At 52.1% G+C, this 25,658-nt stretch overlaps 1 protein-coding gene across 3 annotated transcripts in view; it reads left to right on the top strand.

Moving 5' to 3' along the window:
* C10H15orf39 (chromosome 10 C15orf39 homolog) overlaps positions 1-25,658 on the top strand; it is a 34,447-nt gene that overhangs the window by 6,703 nt on the left and 2,086 nt on the right. Inside the window, exons 1-2 of one of the 3 annotated variants that reach the window (XM_021206334.1) lie at positions 18,385-18,557; positions 21,691-24,448. In XM_021206334.1, the coding sequence (XP_021061993.1) occupies positions 21,742-24,448 (2,707 nt within the window). In that variant the 5' untranslated portion in view covers positions 18,385-18,557; positions 21,691-21,741. Of the gene's footprint in view, positions 1-18,384; positions 18,558-21,690; positions 24,500-25,658 lie in introns of those variants that run through there. The other 2 variants (XM_029543621.1, XM_029543620.1) reach the window with 2 other exon arrangements.

The raw sequence follows: 25,658 nt of genomic DNA, 5'->3' as shown, positions 1-25,658 counted from the left end.
AGAGGAAGCACAGCTTTGAGTGTTAGCATCCACCTGTTCTTACGTGCTCTGGGTGTCAACCCTCTAGCTGTTTTGTGCCAATGGTTGAGTTGGAAAGGTATTGGGTTGCACACCCTGGACAGAGCTTTCTGATCCACACTTTCAGCTTCTCTGCGGGAGCAAGCTGCTGAGAAGGTGGTGGGCACCCAGAGGCTGCAGAACAAGGCATGACCTACTACCCCAAGGGACACTTGCTGGGTCTGCCCCTGCGCGGTCCAATGAGCATCTAGCCAGTATCCAAGTATGACTGCCCGGCACTCAAAAGGTGCTGGGACCCACTCTGGAACTTAAAGTCCATATAAATCGTGTTATGCTGAAGGTGGCAGAGATTCAGTTGATGCCCCTCTCCCTCCCCAAAATAAGTGTGGTAGGTACTTCCTTTATTTTAATCAAAGAAATTTATGGGCAAAGAGCCCATACATTTCTACTCCTCAGAACTTTTATGGCCCCAAAGAAGACAGAAAGACCACAGACCTACACAGCAAGGTAGTCATGAACTCTCTAATCAGATATCTGCCCTTGCATTCCCATTTGTTTATCCTAAAGAAAAGTGTTTGGTTTTCCTATTGGTTGCCCTTTTCTCTCTCCCCCTTTACTAAGTCAAATATACAACCCTTTATTAGAAGCCCTTAACTTTAAACAACTAAAGTTAGCTTCAAGCAGATAAGTGCAAGCACTCGGAATCTGGGTTTGAGGCCAGCCCAAGTGATACAGTGAAATGATGTTAACGTCTCAAAACAACATAATCATTCCCTTTTGGTTGCTATGTGCTTAAGGACATATTTCCCTGTTAATCTGCTATGCCTACTGAACTTGCAGGTCTTTTTTTTTTTTTTTTTTAAGATTTTATGTATATGAGTACACTGTCACTGTCTTCAGGCACACCAGAAGAGGGCATCAGATCTCATTACAGATGGTTATGAGCCACCATGTGGTTGCTGGGAATTGAACTCAGGACCTCTGGAAGAACAGTCAGTGCTCTTAGTCGCCGAGCCATCTTTCCAGCCCCAAACTTGCAGGTCTTAAGCAAAGTACACAAGGAGGGGAGGGAGAGTGGATCCCTCTCCTATAGTAGCTGCTACACATTGCACTACACATTGCTATGTGAGTTAGCTAAATAATGTAAAATGTCTCCCTAATTATTTTGACATTTTATATATTGAAACAGTAACACTTTGATAAGTGTTGAAATAATAATTTTTGAGTAAACTGGGTTAAGTATATTATTGAGGCTAATTTCCCATTTTAAAAGAAAAGCTCTTAGTCTCTACTAGAAAATCTCAAATAACATATGGGTTCATATTATGTTTTTATTGGCTAGAACTGCTGAATGTCAAGTGACCTTGCATCTTTGGGTTTGAGTTTGCCAAGGAACGTTAGCAAGTCTGTATTAACTTGAGTGCCCTGTGTCCTGTTCTGAGTAGCTTAGGCAGCAGCAGGTGAGGGAGGGAGAGGCTCAGTGCCAATCCACAGGTTGCTGCTAAGCCCTGCTCTTGGCCACCTGCTGTCTGGCCTCCCTTCCTCACAGGGCAGTCAGGACAACAGAAGGCTGGGCAGGACTGTGGAGCCTGATAAAGCTCTGGGAGCTGAAAGAAGAAGCTCTATGTAGGCCAAGGATTCTGAAGACCTTGTGGCCAATGGCCAGGAACTCTGGCTGGTCCTTGAGAACAATTTTCATGGCCAGGTCTACAAACGAGCCTTTCATCTACACAGACTCAAACCTTCCTGCCCAGCCCCTCCTGGATGATTCTCAGTGGCAGCAAAACCCTAGGCTAACGCTGCCAGCAGTGCTGGTTGTCAGAGCAGTAATGGGCTCCCGGGCTTTGTCCTCTCTGTCACCGTATATTTCCCAGGCCCTGCTTGATTAAAAGATGTTCCGATAACCGCCCAGAGATGCAGGCTGAGGTCTAAGAAAGCAATCTATCTCAGTCTCTAGCAAAAACAAATAAGACAACAGTTTCTGTGGCTGGTATTTCTGATTCACAGCTCACACCTGGCTTCTAAGAGAGATGGGCCTGGTTGGTCTGACCTGGGTTTAAACCCATGCAGCTGATATGTGTGACAGCTTTACAGTCCTGAAAGGCTAGCCAGAGCTGCACTTATTTAAACAACCCTATCTAGCATTCCTTCTTCCTCCCATATATAAACTCGCTCACAATAAACAGCCTGGACTCCTAGTGTGCTTGGCGTGTACCAGGCACTGTGCTAGTGAGAATTCAATTCGCATGCGTCAGTTCAACAACTACCCCCATGAGGTGTTACTAACTGCGGTCCACAAAGGAATCAAAACTGAAGCACAGAGAGGTGAGGTCCATTGAACTTGGGCAGGGTCTCACAGCTAGACAGGTAAAGCAGATTGAAACCCGAGCCTTCTGGCATCAGCGCCTGCGCTCTTGGAATGCTGGGAGGAACCACATTGCTTCGTTCCCTTAACTGTTCCCTTAATAACAAGCTCATGATGAACCGGGACATGTGTTCACAATCAAAAGGTGTCAGAGATTAACCTAAACACACCAAAAATTTATGAGGTGCAAAAGTGACCAAACTCATGAGAGAAGAAGGAAAAAAACAAACAAAAAACCCCCTACATCCTGTATCTCTGGCTGTTCTGGTAGTCACAGGGCACAGAGCATGGGGGCAGCTTGTTGAAAATGAGCCTTGGTAGGAGGTGGCATTGACTGGCACCCATAGACTAGCAAGTCACCTAGGCGGGCACTGAGATGGAGACACCTGGGCTGCTGAGGGAGGAGGGCGTGGGCTGACTTGTCAGAAGTGAGAAGGAAAGAGCATGCCCTTCACACAGGAAAGTAGAGAACTGTCAGGGGACAGAGGAACCCAGGAAGACGTCAGCAAGCTGTGGCTGGTGTGGGGCACAGCAGGACAGGAAGCAGATGGTGGGTCTTTCTTTACACAGGATAAGGCTACAGGCTGAATGCGTTTTGTTTTTGTTTTTTTTGTTTTTTTTTTTTTGGTCTCTTCAAAGCACAAATAGAAATGTCCTCCCCATTACGGAACAATGAGATAGACCTTTAAGAGCCTCATGGATGTATGACTCCATTCCTGGGATGACTAGATAAATAGGTCATTGGGTTGTCTCAAAAAGGTCTATAAAAGCTGTTTTGCTGAGCTTGCCCTCCCTCCTCCCCCTCTTTCCCTCTGCCCCCGCTTCCCTATCTCTCTTCCTCTCTCCCTCCCTCCATATAATGCCCTGTGCTGCCTCTGGATCTTGCTAAGCAAGAAGGCCATCGCCTTCTTGTGTCAGAACCATGAGTGAAGATAAACCCTTTCTTCCCAATTGATCCACTCTAGATATTGTGTTTGTAGCAAAACAAAATGGCTGAGACAAGCAGCTGCCCTTCAGCTGCTACTTGTAGCAGTGACTAGACCATAGGAAGAAGAAACATCTTAAAAACAAGTTACTTCTGCCATTCTTTATCCATAGGTCTAGGTGGGCAGGCAAGGAAGTCCTGCCTAAGAAATGAGCCTGCAGGCAGCTGCGGATGACACTCAGTTGTTAGACTGTTTGCTGAGGAGAGGGCAGCACGCGTCTGCCATCCCAGCACTGAGGATTCAGGGGGTAAAAAGGCTGAGCTGGGGAGACAGACAGCTCAGTGGGTAAAGTGGTAAAATGCTTGCTCTGCAAGTGTGAGGATCAGAGTTCTGACCTCCCTGACCCATGTAAACACCAGATGGCCATGGCAGCCCCAGAAGGTGGAGACAGGGGACCCCTAGAGTGAGGTAGTTAGCAAGACCAGCCATATCAATGAGCTCTGGGTTTCACTGAAGACCTGGTTACAATAAAGAAAGTGGAAGAGCTATGGAGACCAGCTCCTAATATCCACCTTAGTTGGCTTCTACATCCACGTGCATAGACATGCACATAATCACACACGCGCAAAACATGCATATATACACACTTGCATGTAACTACACACACATACATACAAATAGAAAAAGTTCAAAGTCATCCTTGACTACATAGCGAGTCAGAGGCCAGCTTAGGATACATGAGACTGTCAAGAAGAGGAGAAAAAAGGGAGAAAGAAAAAAAGAAAGAGAAAGGAGAAGGTTTCCAGGTGGAACAGCACATGTTTGTAATTTCAACATGTGGGGAGCAGAGGCAGGCTAGCTGGGGCTACATAGTAGACCTGTATTTTTAAAAAATGCACACATACACACACACTCACACACACACACACACACATATGCAATACACACATTTGGAGGCTAAAGAGATTATTCAGCTGTTAAGAGCACTGGCTGCTCTTCCAGGAGCCCCAGTTTGATTCCCAGCACCACTTGACAGCTCACAACCATCTGTAACTCCAGTCCCAGGCTCCACAGGTACAAGACATGCACATGGTGCACACACATACATGCAAATGATATACACATGCATAAAATAAGTTAAAATGTAAAAATGTATTATATATATCACAGTAGGAGGAGTAGAGGGTGGTGTGTGCTAAGCTACATCCTTCTCTACCCATGAAACTTTGTACAAGACAGGTTTATAGTACCAGTGATGAAGGGGCTGAGGGCCTGGCAGGGGAATCCAGGTAGAGAAGAGTGGGTTTGTGGGCCATTGGTACGGGGCAAGTAGTTGGCTATTTGCAGAAACAGCTGAGATCCTGCCAACCTCAGAGTTACTGGGAGAGCATGGGCTTCTGCCAGACACAGTCTGGGCAATGCCCAAGTGTGTCCAACCACAGTGGCATCCAGTCCCTGAGATGCAGTGCAGGCTCAGCTCCCACACCAGGCACCTGGTGGGGACCCAATGCCAAGAGCTCTGTGTGCTGGCACAGGTTCCTGGTAGTCTGCTGAAAGCTAAGCCCTGCACTCTCAAACAGCAGGCACTAGGGTCCCATACAATGTGTGGTGCCAGGTCCTCCTGAGTCAGGGCCCTTCCAGCCTCCCAAGGCCTCGTCCTGACTCCAAGCAGGAGTTCATTTCCACTTGGTAGGGCCAGCCACACCTATCCTTCCTGGGTGGCCAGTCTCAGCCCTTGTATGTAGTCCCTAGGACTTCAGAGGCACGGGGATGGGCCCATGACAGGGCCAGGCCATGTACTTTCCACACAGAACTTGATTTTGCTAATCAGGGTCATTTATTTATTGTTTCTTAAATTCTACCTTCCTTTTCTCGTTGAGTTTTTGAGACAGGATCAAACGCCGCAAGCTCAGGCTGGCCTGGAACTTTCAGCAGTCCTTCTGCCCCAGCTTCTAAAAAGTGTGGAATTACTTTTTTTTTTTTTTTTTTTTTTTTTNTAATCAGGGTCATTTATTTATTGTTTCTTAAATTCTACCTTCCTTTTCTCGTTGAGTTTTTGAGACAGGATCAAACGCCGCAAGCTCAGGCTGGCTTGGAACTCTCATCAGTCATTCTGCCCCAGCGTCTAAAAAGTGTGGAATTACTTTTTTTTTTTTTTTTTTTTTTTTTTAAAGGAAGTAAATTTTTAAATGATTTTTAACTTTCATCTACACTGGTGTTTTGCCCACATGCATATCTATGTGAGGTGTGGAGGCACAGACAATTGTGAGCTGCCGTGTGGGTGCTGGGAATTGAACCTGCTATAGAAGAGCAGCCAGTGCTCTTAAGCACTGAGCCATCTCTCCAGCCCCTACTATTTTGAATTATGTGTATGTGTGGGAATGTGCACAGGGTGCAGGTGGCCTTGGAACTGGAGTTGCCACTGGATGTGGGTGCTGGGAACTGAATTTGGGTTCTCCTCAGGTGTAGTATGAGCCACCTCTCCAGCCCTACCTCTAAGTATTTTTATTTTTTATATTACAGGAGATAAAACTGAGGCTCAAGGGGTGGCTAGGGCATAAATGCAGACTGGACAAACTTCTTTAGCTTGGGGCTGGTACAAGAGCTGCCTGAGTTTGGACCCTCAAGTGGAAGAGGGGATGGGGTAAACAGAAGTGCCTGTGCACTGGAGAGTCACTCAGGGAGAGGGGGGGGGCTTGGAGGAGAGAAGGCAGGGATCTTGGGACAAGGGTGGGATAGGAAGGAGACAGGATGTCCTTTAGGCTTTGCAGAAGCCAGAGTCTGAGTAGGTGAGGCTAGGTGGGCAGGTGGCTAACAGCATCACCCTGCAGGGCAGTCCCCACAGAAAGTGAGTGAATGGTACACTGATTTACAGTACACTGCTCTCTCCTGTGGAGGAGAGGGAGGGAGCCAAGTAATCACCCATGTCTACAGGGATTCCCGGGGAAGGGCCAGGCCTGACAAGCAAGCTAGTAAGTCAGCCTCCTCCAGATCCTCCACCCCGTCCTCTCACACACACTCCATCATAGAAATAGAGTCTCAAGCAGTCCAGGTCTATGTAAGACTTGTATATATAGCCCAGGCTAGCCTAAATCTTTTATGTAGCCAAGGCTACCCTCAAACTCTAGTCCTCCTGCCTCTGCTTCCTGAGTGCTGGGATTACAGGTGTATGCTCAGTTCGTTGTTTTTCGGAGCTCTTTTCCCCTCCATACCTAATGAGAAAGATGAAACAGGCTGGTGAGATGGCTCAGTGGGTAGGGGCACTTGCTTTCTAAGCATGTGGAATATGATTCTGGGACATGCAATGGAAGGAGAAACTGACTTCAGAAAGCTAGCACCAACTCCCACATAAATAAATAAAACTTGGAAAAAGAACCTTTCCCCCCCTCTAAATAAAAGGGTAAAATGTTTCCACTGTAGAGAAGAAACTGGGGCCAGCTGTATTCAGGGCTTTCTGAGATCACAAACTTGATTGGGGTGCAGGCAAAATGCAAACTAGATAAACTAGCTTTAAATATGACCCCCTAAAGCAATGGGTGCTGGAACAGGCTAGGGGAGTACTTTTTCGGGTGGACAATGGTGATTGGTCGGCCCCACCAATCACCTTTCTCCTAGCGTCTGCTTATTTTCAGGCAGGAGAAGGGCTGGGGCCTTTCTAGGGACTATTCTGCTTTGAGCAACTAATATATGTACTGTGGACAACCACAAAAGTTTCATACACCTGCAGAGGCTGGTGATGGGGGAGGGGAGAAGGAAAGAGAGGACAGAATGGGGGAGGGGAAGAGAAGGGGAGGGAGGGAAGATGGGGGAGAAGAAAGGGAAGAAGAAGGGCCTGTTTGGACATTTGTCCCCTCATTGTGATCTAAAAGCCCTAGACACAGGTCCACAGAGGTGGGAGTGAGGGTAGGCAGGGAGACTGGGAAGGCCACACAGGGGTCTTTGAGAGGGGCAGAAAATCTCCCCAACGGGCTCTTTTGAATGTCCTAGATCACCGGGTCCCTAACATGCACACAAGCTGTGCAGGCCAAGTGGCCTCCTTCCCTGCCCTCTAAGTTCACTTACTGCAGGAAACACCAAACACAGCTGTGGCCACTCTGTGCTCCTTATGATCTCCATCAGTTTAGCAATCCCATGATGTGAGCAGTAGGTATCCTATCGACTGATGTTTTTATTATTATTATTATTATTATTATTTATGTATTTTTGAGACAGGGTCTTACATTGTAACCCAAGCTGACTAGGAACTCAGTATGTTCCCTGGACCTGCCTGGAACTCACACAATCCTCCCATTTCTGAGCCCTGATTTATGAGGTTACAGACAAAATACACCCAGGTAGGTAGGTAGGTGTTTTTGGTTTGTTTTGGTTCTGAGGGTCTTTCATATGATAAGAGCACAGGGAGCTTCCACCAGCTTCATGCTGAGTCTCATACTTGTGTAAATTGACCCTCAGAGTGATGGAGTGACTCACCCAGGCAGCGCAGATAACAAGCAGAGATGATTCGAACCCAGGAAGGCAGACACTAATCTTAGCTCACAGCCCCTTAGCACAGATTATGGGTACCCTGACCTCTCCCTGCCTCTCAGCTCCAGGGGTTTTCAAATTCAGGGAGAGCCTGCCTGCTTCATGAGGCCTTGTCTTGTCTTGACTCATCAAGTTCTGAGGAAGCACATCGCAGGCCAGAACTCTGTTAGGGGCCACGGTGGAAGCATTCTATCACCACTGAGCCTGAAGCGAGGGCCAGACAGGAAGTCGACAGGGTGGACACTCAAGGTTCGGTGGGAGTCTGCCTAAGGAAAGGCGTGCACCATGGACCTCCTTAGGTCTCATGTCCAAACCCTTCTGTATTCATCAACCCTTCCTAGGGCTGCTCATAGCCTTTTGCCCTCAAGAGTTTCGCACCTGCCCCATCGTGGGCTAATGGGGGTCACAGTCACGGGGGGGGGGGGTCCAGCTAACCTGAGTCTGACACTTCTGCTCCCCATCTGTTGTGGTTAGTCTGTCAGCATGAAGGGTCCAGGGCTGCAGGTCACAGGAAATCCTTGTGGTTTTCTGGGGAGGTTCAGATATAGCATGGGCAAAGGGGATTGTGCCAAGATACCCTTGACTGAGGGAGGCCCCCCAATGACTGCCTACTGAAGGTAAAGAATTCACGGCCTTTGGGACCTGCTGTGATCCGACTAGTAGGTGTCCTGGTCAGTACATTAGAACTGGGACAGGAATGAGGACCAAGCTGGAACCCAGAGCGGGGATTAGCATGGCTGGTGGGGAGGGTGCAGATCATGCCAGTCCCTCAGCCTTAGAGCCTCTCCTCTGGAGGAAAGCAGTCTTGAGACGGTGGTTTTGGCTTCCTGGCGTTCCTGCTGAGATTCAAAACTTCTCAGAGAAATGAAAGCAGACTTCAATTCTCACCTCCTGAGTCCAGCCACCCCTAATAGCATGCCAGCAGAAAGAAGAGCCCAGGACATGACTAGCCCGAGCCATCTGCCCTGTTATTCTGGATGGGTCAGAATTCTGATCCCAGGACTCCCCTCCACACACTTTCCCAAGTCAAGGCTTCTTTAGAGCCGAGGATGGTGGCACATGGCCATGAACCCAGAACTCTGGAGACAGGGGCAAGGACAGTGCCATAGCGAGAGGCCAGCCTGGTTCACAGTGAGGCTGGCTAGTGCTATAACAAACAAAAAGCAAGCAGATGCGCTCCGGTTCTGAGATGAAAAAATGAATGCCAAATTTCACAGCTGAGTGGAGACAGGATTTGAGCCTGGTTTGGGCTCAGGAGTCCCATTTGTACCCAGGTACCCCGAGAAGGCCCCTGCTTCCCCATGGGCAACACCAGTGGCTTTGGTCCCTAGTGGCAAGTGTGGCAAGTTTCCATTCACTGGGACTTTCCTGGCTGAGCTTTGCAGCTGTGGGAGAGCTGCCTGGCTCCTGCTACTGGGGCTCTAGACTCAGGGTCAGCAAAGGCTTGCCTTTCAGTCTGGGCCTTAGCCTGGGGTGAGAGTGACTTCCTGTCCAGCTGGGTCCCCGTACCTCTCACCCTCCTGAGAGGTTCAGAGTGGTCATTTAGTCCTGGCATGGCCCATCATCCCCTGAACCTGAACAATACCCTGTGGCTCCCCACTACCCCATGTGACTTCTCTCCCTAACTGCCCTGAATCTAAGAGAGGAAGGGAGGGAGGAGGAAAAGAGAGAGGGAGGGGCCAGGTGCTTCTCTTGGACTCGGCTGTCCTCCTTTTTGTGACTCTCTATGGGGCATAGGGCTATTGCTTTTACCTCTTTTTTTTTTTTTTTTTTTTTTTTTATTTTTTTTTTTTTTTTTTTTTTTTTTTGAGTCTGGGTCTCATGTAGCTCAGGCTAGCCTTGAGTTCACTGTGTAGCTAAAGTTGATTCTGAAATTCCTAATCCCTCTGCCTTCAACTCCCAAATTCTGGAATTATAGGCACGTGTTACCACAACTGATTTATATAATGCTAGGTATTGAACCAAGGGCTTTTCGTGTGTTAGGGTAAGCACTTAACTAAATGAACTACATCCCCAGGCCAAGGCTGTTACTGTTAGTATTCCTCTGATAGGAATGTTGAGCTTAGAAAGGACACGTTTCAGTCAGCCCTTTCCCTCAGACCCATGCTCTGTATCATGCCTACACTATCTCTGGCAGCAAAGTCTTTCAGCCTTGGCAGGCTGGAACTCTCCACCATCTGTCATAGCCTCCTGAGTCTGCTGGAATTACTTGTGCGTGCACCCTGCCACCCCCTGCCCCACATCCCTTGTGTCTCTAGCCTGGCTGTAAGGCTGGGTGGGATGGGGGCACTCAGCCCATTCCTTCAAGGGACTGTGTGGTAAAAGGCTGTGATTCAAGGGAATGAGGGGTCACCAAAAGGGTGAGAGAGTCGAGGGCAGAGAGCAATGACTCAAGTAGTCATTGTCTGCCCAAACTAACTTCTAAACCCTGAGCTGTGTATAGACCTGGGGACTTTTGAAGAGTATCTGCCTACCACTTGGTGATTTGTCCCCACTGGGTTTAGGCTACCTTCCAGTCTGCCATCTCCTTGACACCCCAGTTATCTGGGGCCCCCAGATAAATTAGCAATGGCTGAGGAAAGCGTTGGGGTGCTTTTTCAGGGTCTTGCAGGGCGGGGCTGCTTGAGTGGGGATCTTCTCTCTCCTAGCCCTGGTCCCGCTTCCTCGGGGAAATTTTCAGTCCCTTGCTATATGCTCAGAGGCACCTGAGGAGGCAGGGAGACTGACTGGGGCCATGCGGGCCTAGACTTGTACAGCTCTGGGCCCTAAGGTCAAGGAGACCTCCTGAAGCCCCCTTCCCAGGGGAGCCATCAGAGGCAGACAGGCCTTGAGGAGGTGCTAATTGCTGAGCTAATTGGAGCCAGAGCCGAACTACAGATGGCTTGGATCACAGGAGCTGGGGGCTGCACAAGGAGACAGGCTGCTGCTGCTGGAAACAGGGAGAAAGGCCAAGCCCAGGACTGTTCGTTTGGGGACCGAGACTGGTTAGAGGTGACCAGCCACTTTGAGATTCATCCTTGTCTCCACACCTCTGTCCTGGCTTGGGTTTTCTCTTTGTGAAAGTATTTGTGTTCTGTGACCACTGCTGATTGAAGTGGATTCATGGAGCTTTTGGGGGAACAGTACGCTGCCGGACAGGAAAGGGGCCAAGGAGAAGGACAGACAGAGCCCAGGCCCAGACAGGCACAGTGCTGGGTTGGGACTGCAGTCTATTCTATTCATGGCTCTAGAAGTGGGAAGTTCAAGCTGGTGCAGGCAGCTGCTGGGCACTGGATAGAAGGGTCTTACATCCTGGGGTACCAGTCATGAGGGACCTCACATGGTGCCATAAGCAAGCTTGTCCAAGGCTGCTGTCCTGAAAGCAGTTCTCTGTCAAGAGCCTTTTGTCTGTGAGTTGAGCAATCCACTCATGAGGGCAGAGCTTTCTGGACCCAACCACCCCAAACTTTAAGATTCCCTTCTTCAGTACATACATTTGGAGACTGAGTCTCCAACATTTGAAAAAATAGATTTGACAAACAGCAGTGAAAATAGAACCACTACAGGTGACTGGGATGTTTCTGGTGTGTGTGTGTATGTGTGTGTGTGTGTGTGTGTGTGTGTATACGTGCGCGCGTGCATGTGTGTGTGTGTGTGTGTGTGTGTGTGTGTGTGTGTGTGTGTGTGTAAGAGAGACAGAGAGACTGAGATGCCTATGTTAACCCTGGCCTGGGTCCTGTTCATTTAAGACTACCAGGGGCATGGACCTGGGCTGTGACTATGGAGGCCTCAGGCTGGGAAGATTAGATTGGCTGCTCTCTAGACACAGGTGGGGGACTCTGAAGTCATCTTCCTACTGCCAGAAGGGGTAGGGCTAGTATCCCCCCCTCTCCCCCAGATGCCCACTATTCTGGGACAAATAAGTCATAGTGCCCTGGGCCTAGGGAGGAATTGGGGTACTTGGACTAGGCTTCAACTGCCACTCACACTGGCCCCTGCCCTGCTCTGGTAGCCCTGTTGACTCTCCAGGGTACCTGACCACACACTCTGCGCTCTCTGGTTCTTAACAGCCTCTCTGTCCTTGGGTCCCTTTCTGTCAGACTCTGCAGGCTGTGGATCTATATGCATCTCAGATTGTTTGGCTACCTGCTTGAGTTCCCGCAGCCCTGCAACCACGTTCTGCCATGCCTGCCAACCATAGAGGAAGCTGGGCAGCTAAGCCCTACCTCTGCCAGTGCCAGCTCCTTTCTCGTTCCTTTGAAGAGGCACTGAGGGCTAATGAGGTTATGGGTAGGGAAGGCTTGAGTGGTAATCAGGGTTTAGTAACTGTGTGATGCTAACAGCTCAAGCTTTATGGGTCCCTAATTCTGAGCCAGGCATCTAAGCTTTGCCGTTTTCACTTTCCACTCTTCCCAGCATGCCTCTAGGGCTAGAAGTTTTCTTATCTCCATTTCCCAGGAAGGAAATAGAGACTCTGAGAGGCCAGGCAATGCATCTCTTGTCACACAACTCATAAGTGACAGTCTGGGGACTTCAAAGCCACTACTCACAATGGTGTAGGGAGGGGTTGTTATTATTATTTATTTATTTATTTGTCAACCCATTTCCTTCCCCTTGTTCCCTCCCTCTCCGCCTGTTATCTTCTGCCTGGTGAGTTTGCATCATTCCTTCCACCCAGGGGTCCAATTAGGGGACTCCTCCAAGGAGGCCGACTGAGGCAATCCCTGCCCCTAGGGGGCCTTCCTGAGCTAAAATTTTAATTAGCTGTCACTGCTCTTCCTAAAACTCTGACCTGCCTGTGGCTGTACCAACCCAGGCTGCTTTTAGGGACACAGCTGACGTGCTAGGTAGGAAGGGTGGTTTGGTCAGCTCTCCTACCACCTCAAGGTTGCTATGTTTAATCTAGCAAATGGATTAATTAAATGAATGGATAAAATGACCTAATCCATTAACCAGATCAAATAAACGTGTTACTATTTTTTAGAAAATTAACTCCACGCCCCTGCATAGGAAAGGCAATCTCCTTGTCAAATTAGAAAAACAAAACAATCCGGTCAGGAAGCGGAGAGGGGCATGCAGATGACACATTCCTTGGTCACCTGGCACATAGGTGGCACGTGGTTAGATGTCAGCCTTGCTCCCCTCCTCCCTAAGATGCGGGAGACCAGGTGTTGAGCAATGAACAGGGACCAAGCTGTGTAACGATGCTGTCTGAAAACTGGGACAGGGCTATCAACCCAGGAGTGGACGCGGCCATGGGGGCTGAGGGTCCACCAGAATTTATAAAACCAGCTGGGCAAAACAGTGCATGCCTGTAATCAGAAACACTCAGGCTGAGACAGGAGGATTGCCAAGTTCCAGCAAGGATTATATAGTGAGACCTTGTCTCAAAAAAAAAGCAAAGGCATGCTAAGACCATGCAAGTGTTAAAAAAGCAAGGTGGACTTTCTACTTAGAGCTTAAGACCTACATGCTGGGAGACAGGATTCTTTGTGTCTCTTACCTCAGGCCACAGGGTTGTGGTTCATAAAGACACAGAGAGCTGTCTCTCTAGTCCAGACGTGGGGAGAAGTGCCCCCTTAAGTTCTAGGAAGATTGAAGGTTCTGCGTGTGATGTTCGGGTTAAGGGCTCAGAGACCCTCTTCTTGGTCCAGGGCTGTGAGTTTCTAAGTTGACTTATTGATGGGGCGTTTCCGAGGCCCCATTCTGAAACCTTTTGACCATGACCCCTGTCACGGGCCTGCTGACCTCTCCCTGCTACCCCTCGCCCCTCAGCAGCCACTCTGTTCTGCCAGTCCAGAGCCCTTCTTGAATCTGGTTGCTTAGTAACCAGCCCTAAGTGACAGAAACCCCAGCAGGCCACTAATGAGGGGACAGCAGCCAGCCTTAGGAAGGCCTGGAAGACAGTCCCCCTGGCTTGCCCATGGTAGGAGGGGAGGTGCCTTAGCACTGGGGCAAGGTGCATGTCGAGCTAAGAAGGAACTGGGTTGGCAGCCCTTTTCAAACCTTTAACTGGGGGCGGGGGTGAGGGCTGGGAAGAAGGTGATCCCTTCAGGAAGCCAAAGCTTGAACATCGAGGGGCAGGCACCGGGCTACACTCAGGACTGGGAGGTGGGGAAAGCTTTCTGCCCAAACCACCATCCTGGACATAACTGTCTGCTCTTGCCAGGGGCACCTGGGCTGGGGGAGGGGATCCCCGGAGAAAGACTTGGGACAGGGAAGAAAGTGATGGGGGGGAGGGCAGGGGAGAGGACCTGAATGGGGAAGGGTGTTGCCTTCCCATGGGGTTTGGCTCCAGGCTGATGGCCTCCTGGTGGGGAATGCAGAGCACAGGAGGCAGGTGGAACTCACAGTCAGTTTTGTTTTGTTTTCATCCTGGGTCTAGGCAGAAAGATGGAGAGAGGGGTGGGGATCAGAACAGGAAGGAAACTTGCTGTGTAGACCATTAGCCTCAGAAGATGTGGGTTGTAAGCCCTCCTGCCTGATGCCCTGGCACAGAACTGGGTCTCTAGATCCCAGTTGCCCTGCATTAACCTGAAGCTTATTAGTATCTTGGAGGCTGAAGAGGGAGCACAGATTTCAGCCAAGTGTGGCCAGGTGGGTTTTTCTTGCCACCTGTAAGACAGGAGCTCGCTCTGTAGTCCAGGGTCTCCTGGAACTTATTATATACCCAGGCTAGCTTCCAACTCATAGTGACCCTCCTGCTTCAGTCTTCCAAGTGCTGGAATGAACAGGCCTGAGCTTTTCTGGTTTTCTTCGCTTGATGATCTGCAGAATGCTTCTGTATTAAATTGTGACTCCGTAGCCATGGCCTGGGTTAATCCTGTGCTGGGAACTGCATCCCAGCGCTCAGACAGACTCATGTCCTGGAGGAGGTCCCTTCCCTGTTTCACTGGGAGAGCTGGAAACCAAGCCATCTGAGGACAGGGACCCAGCCCCCCTCACCTCCCCCCCCCAAAAGAAAGATAACCTAAATCAGCCTGGAGATCAGGGAAGGCACTCTAGAGGGGGTTAACAAAGACTGACTAGAAGCCAAGGCATGTAGGATTGCAATGAATTTCGGTTGGCTCTCTGGGTCTGCTGCGTCACGTCACGCAGCCAGAGAGGGACAATGGAGGGGACAGGCAGATCTAGATTGGGGGGGGGTCACAGGAGACACTGAGAATGACAAGAGATTGCCCCCCCCCCGCTTCCCGCAGGAGGAAGACTCCGTTTGCCAGCATGCCTTTGGAAAACAGCTTACCTCACTCAGTTGAGACCCCCTGGCCCTGCACCTCCGAAGCTCTGCTGCTGCCCTCCCCAGGGAGCTCTGAGCTCAGGCTAATGGTGTCAGCACAACACAACTTCAGGCTGTTTTTGCAGAGGGTTTTGGGCCACCAGATGCATCTGAGCCTTCTCTCACGAGGGTTTGGAGTCTTGTAGTAAGTCTAAGAGGGGAGATCCTACTCCTCCATTTGTTGGCAAGCAGCTCCGGGCTCACTGTGAACTCAGGAGTGAAGTCATCAGAGCTGTGACATGTCATAATTCTACCCTTTAGGCTGATGTGCAAACTCAAGTGAAGGTGTTGCTTAAGTCACACAATTCAGAAGGGCAAACCCAGTTCACTTGACTTTTAGGGGTGGGGGGAGAGAAGGGGTCTTCCTTGAACCCCTGATCCTGCTACCTTAGCCCCCCAAGTGCTGGGATCACAGCCATCTGTCACCATGTATGGCCATAGCTGGTGAGTGTGCTTGTTTCGCAGATTCTTAGTTTCTCGGGTTGGAAGGCTTCAGTAAGACACTATTAAGTGTCTGGCATAGACCCAGCTCCGTGCCAGAGCTCTTGGCTCCACCACCTACCCAGGCTGACATCTTCCTCTACTGGCAGGGGAAGCACTAGGGATGAGAGGGCCTCCCTGGAGGAGACCGGTTCTAGAGCTGGTACTCGGAGGATGGCGGGCAGCATTGCCTGTGTTTTAGGTTCCTGCCTGTAGGGTGGCTTCCATCCCTACCTCTCCTCTGAGGAAGGAAAGGTTATTTGTAAATAGCAGGCATGCCCTCATTAGAGGGAGGGACATTATTAATAATTATAACATGACATGCTGCTGTTCAGGAAGCTCACCTTTTACCTCACCTTTCTACAGAGGAGTCTGTGTTGGGAGTTGGGGGGAGGGGTTGTGTAGGGGAGGATGGGGGAAGGGCATGCGCCCCGTTCAAGCCAAAGTGGAGCCCTCTTACAACTCTTCTATTTTTGCATTAGTGTGTGTGTGTGTGTGTGTGTGTGTCTTAGACTGTCACACTATAGCCCAGGCTGGCTTGGAACTCACTGTGTAACTCCGACCTCCCTTCTATTCAGTAGATCCCTATCTTAGCCTTCTGAGTGTTCAGATTCCATGTGCCGGATCTCGACTTTTCTACCTACCCCACGCCCATCCTGTGCCCACAGTTAAACTCTTTCCCTTTCTGCTCCCACTCAGTGACTGTTCACCTTCCAGACAAAACATCACTATCTCTCCAAGGCCATGGTGTTAAGAAAGACTCATGGGGCCTCTCCAAGTCACCTCAAAAGGCCTACCTTCATCTGCCCGAGGCCCTGCGCATGACCCTCAGAGCAGAGAGGGAAAGGCCAGGGCCAGAGACTTCAGGAGTTCGCAGCTGCCTGGCACTCTGCATGCTGATACTGCAGTCTATAAGGCAGGAGGCTACCTGGTTCTCTTTTGTGCTGAGCAAGTTAAAGCCCTGGGAGTTGCAAAGTGGCTCTCAAGTCCTCTATCCTATGCCCTTTCTTTGGTGATCCAGGGTGTTTACCTGACAAAAAGGAACAGACAAGCTGATTATAGGGACAGCTATCTTTATGAAATGTTAATGACTTGAGACAAAATAATGGGGCTGTAGTCTTAGCTGGGCCCTAGGGTCTATGCTCATCCCGGCATAACGGGGTCCTCCTTGGGCCCACAGCCTGGGAGTTCTAGACCACAGGAGCCAAGGGTACTCAGTCTTCCTCCCAAGTCACTCTTGACATCAGAAGTGGGAGCAGATGCTACGCAGAAGGGAGGGGAGGGCAGAGTTAGTGGTGTGTGAGAGTAGGAAACAATAGCCCCTTGAGAGAAGGCTGAGCCTGTCAGATTTGGCATGACCCAGCGCTGGCAGGGCACAGATGCACCTTTCTGGTGTTAAAGCGTGTCAGTAAGATACAAAACCCAGGTAACCTGGGCTTCTGTCCCAGCCTGCAGTGTGATTGGGAAAGCTCCAATCTCAGAGTCTCTCCTATTTGTCTAGCCTCTGTTTGAAAAAAAAAAATATCTTCCAGCTCTAATCCAAAAGACACCCTCCCCTTCTCCTTGAATGACCTCACTTCCTCTTCCTAGTCCTACCTGGAGCCCAGCGCCTCCTCCCCAGCTCCAGCTTCTCCCACACCTGTGCCCTCAGCTCTGCTCTGACTCAGGCAGTCCTGACCTGTGGGTCAAGATGGGTGTCCTGAGTGGTTTTGCCCCATAAACTCATTTTGATCTGTACAGTGTTCAACTATTCTTCACCGTGTGACCCTGCCTTGGTCTTTGGGCAGTCTTGGAACTGAAGGGATCAGATTCCTTCCAAGAAAGAAGTGCTAGCGCTGAGCCCAGCAAGGCCCCACAACCAGATGGGCTAGAATTCAGGTGACTAGAGGCAGCGGGTTTCCCAGCGCCTTTCTGTAACACATCATCTTGGCTAGGGATGCTTCATCCCATCAGCCTTCCAGGCTGCTCATGCTCAGACCGTTTCTAGTGCAGGACATTTGCCAGAAAGGTTCAGATGCCCATCAAGGCCTCTTGGCAACCCCTCCAGAGTCTCATTCCTGGGCCATTCCAGGTCACTAGGAGCTAAGATACACTCGCATTAGTCCTTCTTAATTTCTTAATGCAACTTGTTTGTTGAGGAAGTCAGGGGCTGCCTTGAGATAGCCTTTTAGCATTTTTATTGTCTTGCTAGGAGCTGAGTGCGGCGGTCCATGCTTTTGACCACAGCACTCAGAAGGCTGAGGCTGGTGTGTCTCTGTTGAGTTCAAGGCCAGCCTGGTCTACATAGTGAGTTCCCAGACAGCCACAGCTATATAGTGTGACCGTCTCAAACAAAACAAAGCAAAAGCAAAACAAAAAAAGGACTGCTAGGTAGCCCAGGCTCAGTTCAAACTCACAGCAATTCCCCTGCCTCAGCCTCCCATACCCCAATTTGTGTGCCATACATCTTTTCGAAGCCTGATGGCCCTATTTCTAAGAGGTAGAATATCACTTTTACAAATGAGGAAACTGAAGCTCATAGAGGTTAAGTGGCAGGTCCAAGGTCACATGGCTAGAAAGTAGCAAGGAATGAATGATCTAACGGAATGACTGAATGAGGGCTTACGATCGCCCTCGGGGCAGACGTTTGAGGAGCGCGGCGAGCGAAGACGGTGCACAAAGCCAGAGGCCGGGTCGCGGGAAAGTTGGTTCCACTCAGGCCTTCGGCACGGGAGGGCCCAGGGGAGCGCAGGCTCCCAGAGGCACAGCCGGGTTCTGCCCCCACCCAACGGCCTGCCCCGCCCCCGGCCCGCCCCCGGCCCGCCCCGCTCGGGACCACAAACGGCGCCCGGCGGCAGCGCGAACGGCAGCGCGGAACGTCGCTCTGGGCTAGCTGCCTGCTGCGACTTCCCGCGCAAGGCCGGCCCGACAGGGACCCCCAGCCTAGGCGGCGCTGGAGGATGCCGCGGCTGCTCCGGGTGGCGGCCTCTAGAAGCCTGGTGCTCTGAAGGTAGGAGCTCGCCTGCCCGGCGGGCGCGGAAACTTGGGCCGAGTTTGCGGGCGGCGCGTGGGCAAGGGGCGGGTGGCCCTGCCCCAGGGCGCCCCTACCGGCCGGCCCCAGGACGGAGCGCGGGGACCGGGGACCGGGGCCCAGGTGCTGAGGCTTCGGGCGGTCAGACTGCGGGGCCCAGTCGTACCGCTGCCCAGACTTTGCCAGGACTTGGATGCTCCCTGGGCCTGGTAGAGCTCCGGAGCCTCAGCACTGCCTGGGCGTAAGGGCTGGCGAAGAGTCAGGCGGATCCCTCGGGCCTCTCGCGGGGCCAGGCTCACGCGGATTGCCGGGCGCCGATTCGGGGTGGCGGTGGGGGTTGGGATTGGTGGCGGCGGGCGCTGAGGTGCCGCGGGGCCGTGGACGAGCCCTGTTGGAACAGGACCGCCTGCGGTTTCCTAGCCACTGCTTGACTCACTCTCTGGCCGCAGCCCAGGCTGGCGGGATCGCCCCGAAGGAGGTGGCTGCCCGGACTTTGCGGCTGCCCCCCCCAAACCCCCCAACCTTCTGGACCTCCGTGCAGTCTGCGGGCGTCGATCCGTGGGGTTCCCAGTGCGAATCTCCTGGCTTTTTCACACGTGTGCCTGAGCTAAGGAAGAGCACCATTGGGCGGTGGGGGGCATGTGTGCAGACTCGGGCCATGCATGTACGTGCAGGAACAGCTTTGCATGCGTGGCGGCAGTCAGTGTGTCAGCCTGCTGGGGTGCACGTGCATTGCAGAGGCGCGGAGAGAGAGGCTTGGGGACACCCGGAAGCCTGGTGTGGCGGTGGGGCGCCAGTTCCCTACTGAAGCCGGCTGACTGTGAGCCACTGGCACGAGGGTCACGGGCGGGGCCGGGAGAGGGAAATTAGTAGCGGAGCATCCGGAGACCCTTTCTCTCAAACTGGGAAGTGTGGGCTGCTCCACGTTGAGTGTCTGAAGAGCTCAGAGCCTCAGCTCGTAAAGTTTTTTAGAAGACCGGTGTCTGATGCGGGCCTCAACTTGGCTGGGATCGCGCTCTTCATGAGGCCCCAAGGATGTGACGTGGAAATGGACCCACGGAGTTGTCTGTCTCCCTCGTGGAAAAGCAGGAGTGTAGGCGCTTGGCTGTAGGGTTTTGGCTGAGGTTAGAACTCCTCTAAGAACTGGTAGAACTTGGACATCTTCAAGGAAGGATCACCTGTTGGCCCTACCTTCCCCAAGTGCCTGAGGCTACCTAGGTATCCGGAAACAAGGCTCCTTCTTTTTGGCCACTCTCTCGGTGGGGGTGGCCTCCACCGAGGGAGCTTTCCATCCTACTGGCCCGGCATTACGTCACCTCCTCACCTTTCAGAGTCTTGGGTTGGCTTTTTGGCGTCCTCCCTCCTCCTACAAAGACTCCTGAGGGTCCCAGGGGGCCGGTTCTCAGGAAGTCTCCAGGGCCAAAGGGCACGGGTTGGGCTGAGCCCTGGAGAGACGGACTCTTGAGAGGGGTGGTTAGAGCCGGTCCCAAGGGGCATTGGTGGAGGTGAGACCAAAGCCAGCCCTTAATTAACCCAGACATCCCCAAGGATAGAGTGGGCTTGGTACCTTCTGAGCCATGGGAGTCTTGTGGTGCAGAGTGAGGTAGATCTCTTTCAAGGACATTTTGGTCTGTGTAGTGGGTTCCAGATAGAGAAACAGGGAGACCCAGTGAGAAAATAAAGCAAAACCAACCATGTAAGTATTGAGCAGTGCAGGATGGGGCCTTCCTTAGGCCATACTACCACCCTTTACGTTTTCTTGTCACCTTGCTGGTCTAGCTGAGCCCCTATGGTCATGGCCACTGTACAGAAAGGAGGAGAAAGGTGATCCCTGCTTGCTGGTGACAGAAGTGTGTGACACTTGACCTGTGACCTACTCATAGGAATATTGATCCCATTTACCCTTTTCTAAGCCACTGGGAGTTTTCGGGGGTAGGAGTGCTCACTGGGGGAGGGAGAGGAAGGCCATTGATAACCCCGACTGAGGGAGCCACCTCAGAGGGAGCCACCCATAAGTCATTGGATGCCTGTTGCTTGTGACAACTGTGGACATTGGTCCTTACCCTTCTTTGGACTTCCCTCTGTGTTGTATTCTTTTCTTTCAATTAGAACCTAGATTTATTAAGGAAACATGAGAAAGAAAGAGAACAAAATGGGAACAACACCAGGGAAAGAATGCCTGTGTGTGTGTGTGTGTGTGTGTGTTTGTGTGTTTCTCCCAGCACTTAGTCTGCCCATCACTAAAGCACTGTGGAAGTAGTTGCCAGCTAGGATTCTTGCCTTCCACCTCCCCTGGTGTACACACACACACACACACACACACACACACACACACCCCATTTATGTTCACAAGGCCTGGGGAGATGAACACAGACACTCCTTCCCCGAGCCAAGGGCCTTCCTGTTGGCACCTCAGCGCCATCTGGTGGTCAGCTTTGACCCTGCTGCTGAGCTGACCATACTTGAGTTGCCCAGACACCTCTTAAGAGAGGACTGCCCTGTCCATTCAAGACTAGTTTGGTTCTGGGGCCCTGGCTTTGAGGTTTTGGGTTTAGGTAAGACAAGCAGGTCAATAGTGTTAGAAGAAACTAGAATTTGTAGGCAGTGCTGGGATTCCATGTCTTGGCGGGTTTTTTTTTTTGACCTGTGACATCTTGGAGTTTGTCCTATCCCTTTCATTAGTGACTTTGGGATAGATTCCTCTTTCCTGGGAAAGCCAAGGCAGCTGATACTCCAGCACTGCCCAGAACCCCAAGGGCCCTGTACGTGGTTCTTATGGTAGAGTGCAGGCTTGCATGTACAGCCACAGCACACATACTTGTTCACTTGAGTTCTATACCTTAAAAACTACAGCTAGAACTAGGTGGTGGTGAACACCTTTAATCCCAGCACTCTGGAAGCAGAGGCAGGTGGATCTTTTGTGAGTTTTTGAGGCCAGCCTTGTACAACAACAACAAACCTACAACCAGAAACAAAAAGTAGGGCCAGAAACCTGTGCAAGTGTGGCTCCTGCGCGTAGTCTCAGCGGAGTATTACTAGGAGCCAGGATCTTGGATGGCAACAAGTCAGAGTGGCCTGTGTTCTAACCATCTTTGCCTCTCCTCTCTTCCAGGTCAGCAAGTCAAGTAGCAGGGGTTCAGGGGAGCTTGACTCCTTCACAGTAATGGCAGAGAAGCGGCCCCTAGGGCCTATGGGGCCTATGATGTATGGCAAGCTGCCTCGCCTAGAGCCAGACCCAGGGCCAGGACATGGCCTGCCCCTTTCTGCTGGCAGCCAGGACTCCTGCAATTACAAAGGTGCATACTTCTCCTGCCCCATAGGGGGTACTTCCAAGGCAGGATCTGAGCGATTGGCATCCTGGACCCCATATCCATCCTTGTACCCCACTGGTGTGGCAGGATCCCCACTCCGGGGTGACAACCTACTGACAAACTGCCTGCTCTACCGTCCCCCGACAGAAGGCTCTGAAAAGATACAAGACTCGAGTGAGCTGCTGCCCTTCGGTCCCCAGGCTCACGCGTACCCAGGCCCACCCCTGGCCGCGCCCAAGCCTGTCTACCGCAACCCTTTGTGTTACGGACTCTCCACTTGCCTCGGAGATGGGGGAACAAAGAGACCATTGGACAGTGACTGGACCCTGGTGACGGGGCCCCTGCTGCCTTCTGCTGACCCACCCTGTCCTCTAGCTACAGCTCCTGGCAAGGGCCAGCCCCTGGATGGGACGTTCTTGCGTGGGCTACCATCTGGGGGACCTGGCAAGGACTCTTCCCTGCCTTTTTCCCCATGCCAGACATTATTAGAGAAGTATCGAACTATCCAAAGCACGGGTTTCCTGGCTCCCAAGTACACCAGTTCTTATCCTGGGGATCCCAAGCAAGCAATGTCTGAGGGGCCCTCCAGTCCTTGGACTCAGCTTGCCCAGCCCCTAGGGCCACCTTGCCAGGATGCAGTGGCAGCCCACTATCCACTGCCTCCACCTCCACAGGCCCTGCCTTGCCCTCCATCTTGTCGTCATCCAGAGAAGCAGGGAAGCTATGGCTCTTTGCTCCCACTGCCACCTCTAGGAGCCCACAAGGGGGCTGCGTACCAAGCTGGGGGGCTGGGCAGCCCCTACCTGAGGCAACAAGCACCCCAGGCGCCCTACATGCCCCCTCTTGGGATAGACAGTTATTCCTACTCTTCTGCACCCCTCCCAGCACCGTCACCAGGGCTCAAGCTGGAGCCCCCTCTTGCTCCAAGGTGCCCACTGGACTTTGTCCCCCAAACTCTGGGTTTTCCTTATGCCAGGGATGACCTCTCTCTCTACGGGGCATCCCCAGGGCTCGGGGGAACAGCGCCTTCCCATTCCCAGAACAGTGTGCAGCCTGTGCCACAGCCCGGTGCCTTCCAGCGAGCATGCCAGCCTTTGCCAGCCAGCCAACCCTGCTCTGAGCCTGTGAGACCTGCAGAGAAGCCAGTACCAGAAGCTCAAGAGAAGATGTGGCTGCCCAGCTGCAGAAAGGAGCAACTCCAGCCCAGGCCAAATGAGCGTCCTGGGGTACCTATTGTTATCCGGGACAGTCCAGTTCCCCGCACCTCACCAGCACTGCACCCCTGTGCCAAGGAGCGCCAGTCTCTTCCACAGAAGGATGCTGAGCCTCCCAGCTCCCCACCAATGCCTGTGATTGACAACGTTTTTAGTCTGGCCCCCTACCGTGACTACCTGGATGTGCAGACACCGGAGCCCAGGGCTGAGCGGGACTCGGCTCCAGCCACCAGTAAGAGCCAAGACAAAGATTGCAAGGGGAACCTGCCTGTTCAGGATGGGGCCTCCAGGTCTCACTGCTCTCTTCGTGAGGAGGTGGCTCTGGACTTGAGTGTGAAAAAGACGATGGCAGAGGGTATCCCTGTCAAGGCCCCTAGTCCTGAGGTGCATGAAAAGCCCGCTGAAGCTGTGGATGGGCCAGGTATAGAAAACACAGTGTCAGGTCTGCCTGGCTTAAAAAAGATGGTCACAGAAATCCCTGCAGTGACTGCAGAAGCCACACCAAGGACCAACTTCCATAGCTCTGTGGCCTTCATGTTCCGAAAATTCAAGATACTCCGTACTGCGCCCGTACCTGCAGCTATTGTCTCATCTCCCCCTACCCCGGCTCCTGTCCCTGCGCCTGCCCCTGCACAGCCTGCACCCAATCCCCCATCTGTGCCCGTGGGACTACAGATTCTTACTCAGCCTTTGCCGGTGGCATGCTTTAACCTGGCCCTGCCTAGCCCACCAGCCATAGTGGCCTCTCCGGCCCCAGCCTCTGCTCCACCTCCATCACCAGCTCCTGCTCCTGCTCCAGCCTCAGGCCCTGCTCCAGCGTCTGCTCAAGTTCCCACTGCAGCCCCAGCAGACTCTTCAGAACAGCACTTCACAGGGCTGCACACATCCCTCTGTGATGCCATCTCGGGCTCTGTGGCCCATTCTCCACCAGAGAAACTGCGGGAGTGGCTTGAGACAACTGGGCCATGGGGCCAGGCTGCGTGGCAGGACTGCCAGGGTGTTCAGGGGCTACTAGGCAAGCTGCTGTCGCAGCTGCAGAAGTTTGTGTGCACACAGCGGTGCCCCTTCCCTCATGTAGTACGGGCCGGTGCCATCTTTGTGCCCATCCATCTGGTGAAGGAGCGTCTCTTTCCAAAGCTGCCACCAGCCTCTGTGGACCATGTGTTGCAGGACCACCGCGTGGAACTACGGCCCACCACTCTGTCAGAGGAGCGTGCGCTGCGTGAACGTGCCCTACACGGCTGCACCTCGCGCATGCTGAAGCTGCTGGCACTGCGTCAGCTGCCTGACATCTACCCTGACCTGCTGGGCCTACAGTGGCATGACTGTGTCCGCCGCCAGCTTGGTGAGCATGGGGCAGCCCTGTAGCCACTGGAGCTGTGTGAACGTGTGGCAGGTGTGCGTACTACTTGTATGGGTGGTGGGCAGAGGGGCTGAGTGGTTCTAGGAGTTTATGGTGGGGCACCGGGTGGGATTGTAGGGCTCCCAGGTTTGCCTTGCCCTTCTGACTCTAGGCACCAGTGTGATCTGTTTGCATGCAAATGTTCTTGGCCCCACTTCTGGATGGCCTCTTGTCTTAGGGTTTCGTTGATGTGAAGAGAAGACCAAGACCAAGGCAACTCTAATAAAGGGAAACTTTTAATTGGGGCTGGCTTCAGTTGCAGAGGTTCAGTCCATTATCACTGTGGCAGGAAGCATGGCAGTGTGCAGGCAGACATGGTGCTGGAGAAGGAGCTAAGGGTTCTGCATCTTGATTGATCTGCAGGCAGCAGAAGGGGGAGTGTGTTCCTCACTAGGTGTAGGTTGAGCATTGGAGCCCTTAAAACCTGACCCATAGTGACACATTTCCTGCACCAACTCCAACAAGGCCACCTCTTCTAATAGTGCCCCTTCCTATGGGCCAAGCAGTCAGACACATGCTTTCTCGCTATTTGTACCTTCTGTGTCTTGTATATGCTTCTTCTGAGCCTTTGGCTAGGCTGTGTGTTCTATCTGGAAGTTTCGATGTCTTCCATCCAAGCACTAACCCAAAGGAACCCCCTGCCTCTTGTCCCCTGGGCCTCTCCTCACTCATCCCTGTCCAGGGGCCTCTGCTCTGCCTTACATTACAACTGTAGTCGTTCCAGTCCTGGGGAAGCGTCCTTGTTCACTTCCTGTGCCTGGGATCTGGCAGGACCTCCTGCTCCCTCCCACACAAACATTTACCTTTGAATGTATGTTTTCTCTGGTGTCCTGCACTCGTGTGCACACCTTGATTGATGCCCTGAATCAGGGGACTGTTTGTGGTTCTCTTTCCTCCACAATGCTGCATTGTCCCGGCTCTTCAGCTGCACTCTTTGGAAGCATCTTCTATAACCCAGCGGCCCTCAGTGGATGGCCCTGCCTCCCTACTGCCCCATGCGCAGCTTCGAGCTTGCTTTTTTTTTTTTTTTAAATAGTATTCTAGAGGACACACAAATGTTGCAATGTTGTATGGTGGGGATGCTCAGACCCATGACAGGGTGAGGGTAGTGTAGCCTTTTCTGTGTCAGGAAACTGACTTGTGGATTTGGGGC

The sequence above is a fragment of the Mus pahari genome, chromosome 10 (genome assembly GCF_900095145.1).
Source record: "Mus pahari chromosome 10, PAHARI_EIJ_v1.1, whole genome shotgun sequence".
In the NCBI taxonomy this organism is placed as follows: domain Eukaryota; kingdom Metazoa; phylum Chordata; class Mammalia; order Rodentia; family Muridae; genus Mus; species Mus pahari.
This window is presented reverse-complemented; position numbering and strand designations above follow the sequence as displayed.